Raw genomic sequence first — 11,583 nt, forward strand, 5'->3', positions numbered from 1 at the left:
AAATTTAATTTTTCTTACCTTTTAGTCCTTAAATGTCGAGAAAGATAAGAGAAAATCATTGAAAAAATGAGTAGATAAGAAAAAGTTTTCGTCAACCACTTTCGATTGAGTTTTAAATTGATTAGACAATGTTTTATGTTAGAATTGGGATTATTTGGGCTCTTATGATGTTTTTCGAAAGTTTTTTGGTGAAAAATAGTTGAAATTTGAGTTTTTAGTCTAAAATACTTGTACCATGATTTTCAATGACCTTTAGTGGCTAGAATTTATACCAACAAACTACATGTCGTCTACCCAAAAGACTATAAAGTTTTTTAAAAAAAACAAAGAAGTTCAATCATGTTTGAGCTTTATAACAAGGCAGGCGCATAAGCCTAGACTTTCAAGAATTGCAACGCTTGACCTTTTTTAAAAGTTCAGACATGTTTGGGCCTTTCATTGCACGCCTAGACACACCTAGGCTTTATTTTCTTAGGTCATGCATGTTTTTTACTTTTTATTGTATATTTTTTATATTACTTCTTAAATTAAGAATATATGAACCTTTTATTTATTTATACAATTTTGTAAAAATTATAAAGGTATTTTTTTTGAAGTTTTCTTTTCAAACGATGATGAGTTTTTATTTTAAAAGTATTCTTTTAATAATAAAAATATGTTTTTGTCTAAACAAAAATGAAAACAAATTGATAAGAAAATAAAGTTTTGATTAAATAAATGCATTTTTCACTTTGATTTAAATCATTGATATTTTTATAAATATTTACTTTAATTTCTTTGTCATGAAAATATGTTTCCCATAAAAAAAGATATGCTTTTGTTAAAAAAAAGGATCAAATGAATAAGAATGAGGAATTTCAACTCAAGAAAAAAAAATCGTTGAATTTAGAATTTAAATTGGTTGATTTCTTATAAATATTTATTTTAATCACTATAAATAAAATAACAATAAAATTTAAAAATAACCTCATATCATCATGTAGACATACTGATTATAGGGTATTTTAAGGTTAAAATATCTTTGTTAAAGTTTATATGGTGTTTAAGAGGTGATTTAAATGAAAATGAGTTGTGAAGACCAAAAACTTCTACTCTGATTTTTCATTCATTAGAGATTACTGAAAAATATACATAAAGATGACTCATTGTTTGTCCAGGTGCATGACGTGTTGTTCATTGTATTAAATAGAATTGAACGGAAGGCATTTTGTTTTTTTTTTTTAAAAAAAAAAGGTGGGAATCAACTTTTTCTCATTAAGCCCAACATATGAGCTTGGCTTCTTCTTTGTTTTTTAATTTTTAAAATTTAATTTTTAATTAATAAACTCTTGGTTATTTTTTAAATTATTTAGTTTATTTTTTAAAACAGTAATTGATCTTTTAGATTGTTTATGGAATTTCATAATATTTTAAAGAGATTATTGTTATTTATCTTTAATTTTTTCTTAAATCTTAGATAAATAAATTGTATTTATATAATGCATTTATAAGAACAAAAATCACATGTAATTAACAACTAGAATTAACCTTGCGGATAAATAAATAAAATGCATAAACTAAAAAGAAAAACTGAGTTAACATTAATAACTATTTTATTATTATTCAATTAATCTTATTAAAGGTAAAAATAATCTTCCTATTACTTGATTAAAAAAATTATTATACTAGCAAAAGCATCCATAAAAAGCCTTTTTGCTAAATAATTTAACACGGTGCACTAGTTAGCTCTCTCTCTCTCTCTCTCTCTCTCTCTCTCTCTCTCTCTCTCTCTATATATATATATATATATATATATATGTATATGTTTTTTATATTAAAAAAGATTTAAAGTGTAAATTGAAAAGTCTATACAAGCATCTAATTAAATAAATTGATAATTATCTATGTAAATAAATAAGTCAATAACATCACCCTCTCGTTGGCGCGTGCCTAGCACGCAGCATCAATATTTAAGAAATTTAAAAGTCAACGTGAAAATACAAAAACACCCAATCGACCTTGATAATTACCCAAAAAACCTGTGTGAAAGTACAAATATACGCCCGAACACAAACTTTTTTTTTGTTTTTTCTAAGGTTTTAGATAGCCCTTAACAATCTCGCCCGAACGCAAAATATTTTTTTTTGTCTTTTTTAAGGTTTTAGATAGCCCTTAACAATCTTTTAATGAACAATGAGCCAATAAAAAAGATCAAAGCACCCCCACAACCAAGACCACTTTTTTTCCACTCAAGGGAAAAATAGTAATTGCAATATAATAATGCATAATAATATGTGTCTATTACCACAATAAAACATCCATGTTGTATGTATTTTGTTAAATATATCTATTTATCACATAATTCAGGTGGTCGATCGAAATCGGGCCCTTGCAACTCACCCTACCTGACATTGTGGTTTCATTGTTAAAGATATATTTTAGGTGCACTATAATTTTTCTCAAACTATTAGAGCCTATTTGTTTTTGTATTTTGGAAAAAAATAAATTTTTTTATTTTTTTCTCTACTTTAAATTTATTTTTTTTAGTATTTTTAAATTATTTTATGTACTAATATCAAAATAAATTTTTAAAAATAAAAAAATATTATTTTAATATATTTTTAAATAAAAAAACTTTAAAAATAATAACTGTTACAATAGTAAATAATTTTAATTATATTCACAACTGAAATAAAAGTAAACGGGAAACAGTTTTTGACTAGTAAGAAGGTAAGAAGGGAAGTAACGAGTAGAATTTGGCAGCAAAAATCGCAACATTGGACTTCGGTTTCACACATGTCTGGCAACACAAACCCAAAAGTGAGTGGGTGGCGCGGGGTGGGTCGATTCGAATTCTCGAAAGCACCTTCTTCAAGGAGCAGCAGGCTCATACAAAAAGTGAGCACAAAACCCCACCTCACAACAGCAACAACAATGGATGAGGAGGGTATTGAGAAGCCAGGTAAGAGGAAAAGAAATGCTGCCATAGCCAAACCAAATGAGCAGCGTCAACATTCATCTAAAAAACAAGTAGTAGCTGACATTGAAGACCTGTTCTCTGACAAAGAAACCCAGAAAATCAGAGCCTCATTGCTTGACTGGTACGACCACAACCAAAGAGACCTTCCTTGGAGAAGAATAACACAAACAAAAGAAACCCCATTTAAAGAAGAAGAAGAAGAAGAAGAAAGGAGGGCGTATGGGGTGTGGGTATCTGAAGTTATGTTGCAGCAGACCAGAGTTCAGACTGTGATTGATTACTTCAATCGATGGATGTTAAAATGGCCCACTCTACACCATCTGGCCCAGGCTTCTCTTGAGGTTTTTACACTTTTTAACTATAAATAAATTCAATGCCTTATTTTTCTAAAATCACTCATTGATTTTTTTTTTCTTGTTTATGTAGGAAGTGAATGAGATGTGGGCTGGTTTAGGGTATTATAGGAGAGCACGGTTTCTGTTGGAGGTAAACCTCTGGTTAATTGGTTTTGTATTTTTTGAGTTTTTGCTTATATTTCTCTTCTTCTGTTGCTTTACCATTACGTAATTTCAGTTGATATTAGATTTGTGGGAACTTTGATTTTTTAGCTTAATTTCTATTTGTAAGCGCATGTCTTAGAGTTTCTATGTTCCATTCATTTAGATGGTTAAAAAGCTTTCTTCAATGCTTAATGTAATTGGCTAATTATGGAAAATCTTCGTTCCCCAGACACCCTCAGGTTCTAAAAACTTGTGTGGAGTTTTATTTGCTCCATGTTGTCGGCCTTGTGTAAGGAAACTGAATTATTTGAGGAGAGAGTTCTTCTGAATCCTGATACACTCTTAATTGTTTAGGGTAGGAATTTTAGAGTTTATCCGTGGAGGTCCTGTAGAAATAGAGCGGTGCCTTTTCATTCTGAGCTGCTGTGGGAAGTTAGATATCATGGTCATGTTTGTGATCATGTTTACTGGTGATCATTACCTGTTGAGTTTCTCTGGTATAGTTGATGTCATTGCTCCAATGGTCCATGAAGCTGTATTCAGGATAATGGGATGACACCTGGGATTTGATGTACCCTGGATTAAACTTTATAGCTATTAATTTCCATTATGATTTTTATTTGTCTTATTTTTTGTTGGCATGTCTATTGGCTTTTTAGATTGCCTTCTTTTGCAATTTAGGAGCTTTTATGACTACATTGGTGATTGGTCCTAGTTCTCTATGCGAGTTTTGAATAAGAAATGAAACCTCGATCTGCTTTTTTTCAATTGGTGGGATATTGAAATGGAAATAAAAAAAAAAGAAGAGTTGAGATAGAAAAGGACATGTGTTTTCTCTTAAATAGAATGTGGATGGCTAACTTAAATAGAAGAAAAACAATTATATGCCTTACACTTAGAAATCATTTATATAGCCTCTGTAGCAATAGTGAACAATTTTTAGCTTCATTTTGTTATGGCTTTAGGGAGCCAAGATGATTGTAGCTGGCGGAGATGGATTTCCTAAAATTGTTTCTTCCCTACGGAAGGTTCCCGGAATAGGAGACTATACAGCTGGTGCAATTGCCTCAATAGCATTCAAAGAAGTGAGTATATTCTACGTTTTTTCCTTTTGAATTATACGAGGGGAAGTTTTCAAGATATGTTATGTCAGGTGGTGCCAGTGGTTGATGGGAATGTAATAAGGGTACTTGCTAGGTTGAAGGCAATTTCGGCTAATCCAAAAGACAAGGTGACAGTCAAGAAATTTTGGTGAGATTTTATGCTTTCTACAATTTATTTCTTCAATTCAGGGTTTTAGCCCATTCTAGTTTGATGGACAATAGTTTTACAACGGGACAAATTATCATCTCCAATGCAACCTGATTAATGTGGTAAAAAATTGGTGCCCTGTAGATCATGCAACTGCATGTATTGTGCCCCTGGTTCCTCTCTCTAACAATTCAGTATACCTTCAAGAGAGATTTTTTTTAGCTCTCCTCTTTCAATCTGGCAAACTGCTGTCGCTTACACTTGTATTCATAGTACATAACTGTCAATCTGCACCTGGCATCTACTTAAATTATTTCTGCATTTGTTAAGGTTGTTCATTTAAAATCCTTGTGGTCAGGAAGCTAGCAGCTCAACTAGTTGATCCTCATCGTCCTGGGGATTTCAATCAGTCTCTGATGGAACTTGGTGCAACCTTATGCACTCCAGTGAACCCAAGCTGTTCTTCATGTCCTGTTTCAGGCCAATGCCGTGCGCTTACAATCTCCAAGCTGGATAAGTTAGTTCTGATTACAGATTATCCTGCTAAGAGCATAAAGTTAAAGCAAAGACATGAATTTTCTGCTGTTTGTGCTGTGGAGATAACTGGAAGGCAAGATCTAATTGAGGGAGACCAATCCAGTAGTGTATTTCTCCTCGTAAAGAGGCCAGATGAAGGTTTGCTTGCTGGACTGTGGGAGTTCCCATCTGTCATGCTGGGAAAAGAAGCCGACTTGACCAGAAGGAGAAAGGAAATGAATCGCTTTCTGAAAAAATCATTTAGACTTGACCCACAGAAGACCTGTAGCGTACTTCTGAGGGAAGATATTGGAGAATTTATTCACATTTTCACTCACATTCGGCTTAAGGTTTATGTAGAACTGTTGATAGTACATCTTAAAGGTTTGAGAACCTCCTACTCCCCTTCCCTCTTTTCCTTTGCAAATGTTGTTTGCATTACAATTACTATTTCATCAAGTCTTCAAATTTCAAAATATTTCTGGTGTCATTGTTGGATAATGAATGGTTGAGATTGATGATGGAATCAATATATTTTAATCATATGGTGATACTTGATACTTAAATCTATAATATCCGGATGACATAAAATAGCCGTTTTGGCAAAGATTTTTGGCTGTCTCATTCATTTAGGGTTTATACATGTCTTGAGACTATAGATAGTCCGGAACTAATTTATAAGATACTCAAACACATTGCTACTCACTCTTGCCTGTCCATTATCTGCATCCTTCACTTTGTTTCTGTTTGCTTGCAGGTGACATGAGTGACTTGTTTAGTAAGCAAAGCGGAGAAAATATGACCTGGAAATGTGTGGATCGTGAGGCCCTTTCAAGCTTGGGATTAACATCTGGAGTGAGAAAGGTAATGATCGGACTGGGAAAAAAAAAAGTTATTTTTTCATTCCCCATCTTTTATATTATTCAGATGGGTAATTTGGTGATTGGATTGGTCCATGAAATCCTCATGCACTGCATTCATGATTAGGATGCTATGCTCCACATTGATGTAACTAGATTTTGTTAACCAATGAACAGATATTTGTGAGGCCGATGCACTGGTTGGTATTCATGGAAAAACACCATCCATTGGTCTTGCTTAGCTGGTAGCTAAAGATAGCCAGCAAAATCCACACAATTTACGTAGTTTTATGGATAATTTTCCTCTCATATAAGCTCCTGTTAGACTGGAATAACAGTTGCATATTTCAAACCTGATTGAAAAGGTGAAAATATCCACATCAAGCACACTCTCAAGTTGATTCATAACAAGGTTTATTCTTGAAATAGTAACAAGCCAAGCATTGTACAATACATTTCTTATTCTTTACTTGTTGTTTTCAGTGTGAGGCGTTCGACCATTGTTTTCTAAGTAGAAGCCATTTTGCTTTTAAAATTGTTTTCCCTGAAAATGTCTTCTTTGATGCAGGCCTGCACTATGGTTCAAAAGTTTAAGCAGAAAAGTTTGTCCACTGTTTCTGCTGCATCAAGAAAAAGAACCAACTCAAAGAAACCTGGATCATCCTGAACTGGAACATGCTGCAGTGGATTGGTTGGTAAAGATCATCGGTATTGTACTAAATCAGTGGAAAAGGTTTTCTTCATGCCTGTGAATAGACTCCAAGATTTATTTTTTATTGGCTTCCAGATATATCTAGCCACGTATTAGTATTGATGGAGTAAGATGCATGCTTAGAAATATTTTGACATTAGATTATGATGCTCCAAATGTTTGCTTCAGCATAAGCAACATCTTCTGCCTACTTTTTTGTATACAAAGCAGCGCAATGCTTCCAGGCTTTTAAGTTGTAATGCGGATTTTATTTATTAACAATGAAATTCATTGAAATGAGTTAACCTCTTCCTTTTTTTGACAATCGAAACAACAGGGTCAAATGCATGGAGGCACCACCATGCATGTGATCAACCTCTTGTAAGAATTTGCATGAACTGTTAGCAAATTGAACAATTTCGTGCTGTGGACTGTCAGAAAATTTTGTTTTTCTGATATGAAAAATTTAGTGAACTATAAAGCTCCTTTTCCCCATAAGTAGAGGAAATTAAGTTAATGGGGACTTCTTGTTCTTCTTTTGTATATAAATAGTGCAGAAGGTGTACATTCTCTATATATGAATTCTATCGAGATCCATTTTGGCCTATGATTTAGAGGTTGCTAGCCCTTGGCGCAAGGGGCGTTTCAGACTGGATGATGGAAATCATCCTGCAGTTTTTCTGCCAAGGAAAGGCTGCATTGCCAACCGTGGGAGGCTACAGACTTGTGTCCGAGGGCCCAGAGCAGGGATTGTGTCATGATGGTCTTTGTAGCGTAAGAGTTTTCTTTTATATATATATATATATATATTTTATTTGGATGCTTGCGCTACGTGGCGGGTTTACTTTTTATTGTTATAAAAAATACTGTAAAAATTATAATATAAAAAATAATATATTTTTAATATTAATAATATTGTTTTTCAAATTTATTAATTATTTTATTAATAATATTAATTATAATAATAATAATAATATTAAGAATTCCAATGATGATTATAACACAAATAATAAAATATTTTTTCTATCATTACTTTGAGTTATAATAAAAATAATAATATTTATAACACAATTAATAATATTTTTGATATGAACACTTTGAATTATAAGAAAAATAATAATATTTATAACACATTATTATATTAAGAAAACCGATGTGGGGTTGGGTGTGGACACATTCAGGTCTAACATAGAGTTGAGTGTGGACGCGTCCAGACCAACATGGGGTTAGCCGCGGTCGTGTTCAGGTCTAACGTGGGGTTGGGTGTGGACGCGTCCAGGTCTAACGTGGGGTTGGACACTGCCGCGTCTAGACCTAACGTGGGGTTAAGTGTGGACATGTCCAGTCTAACGTGGGGTTGGGCGGGGACGCGTCTAGGTCCAACATGAGGTTGGCTGTGGTCGCATCCAGCTCAACATGGGGTTGGTCGGGGACGCGTCCAGACCCTATTGGGCGCGGACGTGTCCTCACCAAACCTGGAGTTGGACGTGATCGCCTTCAGACCCAACATGGGGTTGGGCATGGACGCATCCAGGTCCAACATGTAGTTGGGCAGGGACGCGTCCAAACCCAACGTGAGGTTGGGTGTGGAAGCGTTCAAGTCCAACATGTTATTACCACCAAATAAAACCCATATGGTTGATTGAAAGATAAAATTAAAAGTTATTATTATTATTTGTGCCATAAATATTATCATTTTTATATAATTGAAGGTATTAATATTAAAAACAATATTATTTGTGTTATAAATATTACTATTTCTATTATAGTTCAAAGCATTAATATCAAAAATATTATTATTTGTGATACAATATTTTTATTTTTATTATAATTAAAAGTAATAATATTTATTTTCATTGTAGTTCAAAGTATTAATATAAAAGATATTGTTATTTGTGGTACAAAGATTATTATTTTTATTATCATAAAAAGTATTAATACTAAAAAATATTATTATTTGTGGTTATCAGGGCAGCTCAGGCGTCAGGTCTCGTCACGTGACGTGCAGGTTCGGTTGTACACCTTAGGCAAGGCAGCCCAAACGCCGGGAGTCCCCACGTGGGGGAGCAAGCCTGGCTCACGTCAGGGCAAGGGCAAGTCAGCCCCAGCGCCACGTGGCTCTCGGGTCTGACCTAGCGCAAGGGCAAGTTAGCCTATGGGCCAGGTGTCCTCACGTGGGGGCGCGGGCTTGGCAAACACCCGGGGCAGCCCCACCAAAACTTGAAGTGACTAGTTTCTCCCCAACCATCCATTCAATGCTAAATGCAATCCCAGTGAAAAAGACAACACCATCCCTTCCCTGCTGCCTTTACAACTCTTTATGGCAAGGGCTGGGCTACCATTATACTGCTCCAATCCATAGTGCTTTAAGTCTAGTTAAATAGTAAGAAGGGCACTGGGCCCTTTTAGTATATTGTACATAGGGTTGTCTGAGGACGCATCCTGGTCCAACATGGGGTTGGTCGTGGATGCGTCCACGCCCAACCTGGAGTTGGTCGCGGTCGCGTCCAGACCTAACATGGGGTTGGGCGGGGACGCGTCCAGGTTCAACATGGAGTTGGCAGTGGTCATATCCAGACCAAACGTGGGGTTGGGCGTGGATGCGTCCAGGTCCAACATGTTATTACCACCAAAGAAAAATCATATACTTGATTGAAAGATAAAATTAAAAGTTATTATTACTATTTGTGCCATAAATATTATCATTTTTATTATAATTGAAGGTATTAATATTAAAAATACTATTATTTGTGTTATAAATATTACTGTTTCTATTATAGTTCAAAGCATTAATATCAAAAATATTATTATTTGCGATACAAATATTTTTATTTTTATTATAATTGAAAGTAATAATATTTATTTTCATTGTAGTTCAAAGTATTAATATAAAAGATATTGTTATTTGTGGTACAAAGATTATTATTTTTATTATCATTAAAAGTATTAATACTTAAAAATATTATTATTTGTGGTCAGCAGGGCAGCTCAAGCGCCAGGTCTCGCCACGTGACGTGCAGGTTCGGCTGTACGCCCTAGGCAAGGCAGCCCAAACACCAGGAGTCCCCACGTGGGGGAGCAGGCCTGGCTAACGCCAGGGCAAGGGTAAGCCAGCCCCAGCACCACGTGGCGCTCGGGCCTGACCTAGCGCAAGGGTAGGTTAGCCTATGCGCCAGGTGTCCTCACGTGGGGGCACGGGCTTGGCAGACACCCGAGGTAGGCCCACCAAAACTTGAAGTGACTATTTTCTCCCCAACCATCCATTCAATGCTAAATGCAATCCCAGTGAAAAATACAACCTCACCCCTTCCCCGCTGCCCTTACAACTCTTTATGGCAAGGGCTGGGCTGCCATTACACTACTCCAAACCATAGTGCTTTAAGTCTAGGTAAATAGTAAAAAGGGCACTGAGCCCTTTTAGTATATTGTACATGGGATTGGATGAGGACGCATCCAGGTCCAACATGGGGTTGGTCGTGGATGCGTCCAGGTCCAACTTGTGGTTGGGCGCGGACCTGGTGTTGGTCGCGGTCGCGTCCAGGTCCAACATGGGGTTGGTCTTGGATGCGTTCAGGTCCAACTTGTGGTTGGGTGCGGACCTGGTGTTGGTCGCGTTCGCGTCCAGGTCCAACATGGGGTTGGATGGGGACGCGTTCAGGTCCAACATAGAGTTGGCAATGGTCATATCCAAACCAAACATGGAGTTGGGCGTGGATGCGTCCAGGTCCAATATGTTATTACCACCAAAGAAAAATCATATAGTTGATTGAAAGATAAAATTAAAAGTTATTATTATTATTATTTGTGCCATAAATATTATCATTTTTATTATAATTGAAGGTATTAATATTAAAAACAATATTATTTGTGTTATAAATATTACTATTTCTATTATAGTTCAAAGCATTAATATCAAAAATATTATTATTTGCGGTACAAATAGTTTTATTTTTGTTATAATTGAAAGTAATAATATTTATTTTCATTGTAGTTCAAAGTATTAATATAAAAAATATTGTTATTTGTGTTACAAAGATTATTATTTTTATTATCATTGATAGTATTAATACTAAAAATTATTATTATTTGTGGTCCTAGCGCATAGGCAGGGCAATCCAAGTGTCAAGTCTCGTCACGTGGCACGCGGGTCCGGCTAAATGCCCTAGGTAAGGCAGTCCAAGCGCCAAGTGTCCCCACGTGGGGGGAGTGGGCTTGGCTCACGCCAGGGCAAGGACAAGTCAGCCCCAGCACCACGTGGCGCTCAGGCCTGACCCAGCGTAAGGGCGGGTCAGCCCAAGAGCCATGTGTCCTTATATGGGGGGCACGGACCTAGCAGACACCTAGGGCAGTCTTCCCAAAACTTGAAGTGGTTATTTTCTCCTCAATCATCTATTAAATGTCAAATGCATCCCAGTAAAAATACAACCCCACCCTTTTCTCGTTACCTTTACAACTCTTTATAGCAAGAGCTGGACAAACATTAGACTGCTCCAATTCAAAGTGCTTTAAGTCGAGCAATCAGTAAGAGGGGCATATTGTGTAATATATATGGCGGTAAAGTAAACTTTCTGGATGATATTGCATACTCTGTAACTTGAGTTTTTATGCTACTTAGGTTAAAAAATATAAAAGATAAATATGCAAGTAAATATAGCCAACAGCCACTGAGTGGCAAGGGATGGTGGACAACTAGGGACCTAGGGTTTGAACTTTCAATTATCTTGATCTTGTCATCATGTGAAATACATATGTGTCCAAGAAGAAAAAGAAAAGGAAACAATAAAAGAAATCAGTGGCATGTATTCT

At 35.5% G+C, this 11,583-nt stretch overlaps 1 protein-coding gene across 1 annotated transcript; it reads left to right on the forward strand.

The window, feature by feature from the left end:
• The first annotated feature begins 2,760 nt into the window (after window positions 1–2,760).
• LOC133681950 (adenine DNA glycosylase) lies at window positions 2,761–7,077 on the forward strand. The gene is made up of 7 exons (XM_062105160.1): window positions 2,761–3,300; window positions 3,386–3,445; window positions 4,425–4,544; window positions 4,613–4,710; window positions 5,069–5,610; window positions 5,984–6,090; window positions 6,655–7,077. Exons 1-7 carry the CDS (start codon window positions 2,776–2,778, stop codon window positions 6,751–6,753), a joined length of 1,551 nt encoding a protein of 516 aa, XP_061961144.1. The 5' UTR covers window positions 2,761–2,775; the 3' UTR covers window positions 6,754–7,077.
• Window positions 7,078–11,583: the final 4,506 nt, after the last annotated feature.

Source organism: Populus nigra, chromosome 2, assembly GCF_951802175.1.
Source record: "Populus nigra chromosome 2, ddPopNigr1.1, whole genome shotgun sequence".
Classification (NCBI taxonomy): Eukaryota; Viridiplantae; Streptophyta; class Magnoliopsida; order Malpighiales; family Salicaceae; genus Populus; species Populus nigra.

Bases quoted from the DNA above. Each gene is read 5' to 3' on its own strand.
- LOC133681950 (XM_062105160.1), top strand. From the start codon at position 2,776: ATGTCTGGCAACACAAACCCAAAAGTGAGTGGGTGGCGCGGGGTGGGT. The intron at 4,545-4,612 runs GTGAGTATATTC...ATGTTATGTCAG, and splicing joins CCTCAATAGCATTCAAAGAA to GTGGTGCCAGTGGTTGATGG. The intron at 6,091-6,654 runs GTAATGATCGGA...TCTTTGATGCAG, and splicing joins TAACATCTGGAGTGAGAAAG to GCCTGCACTATGGTTCAAAA.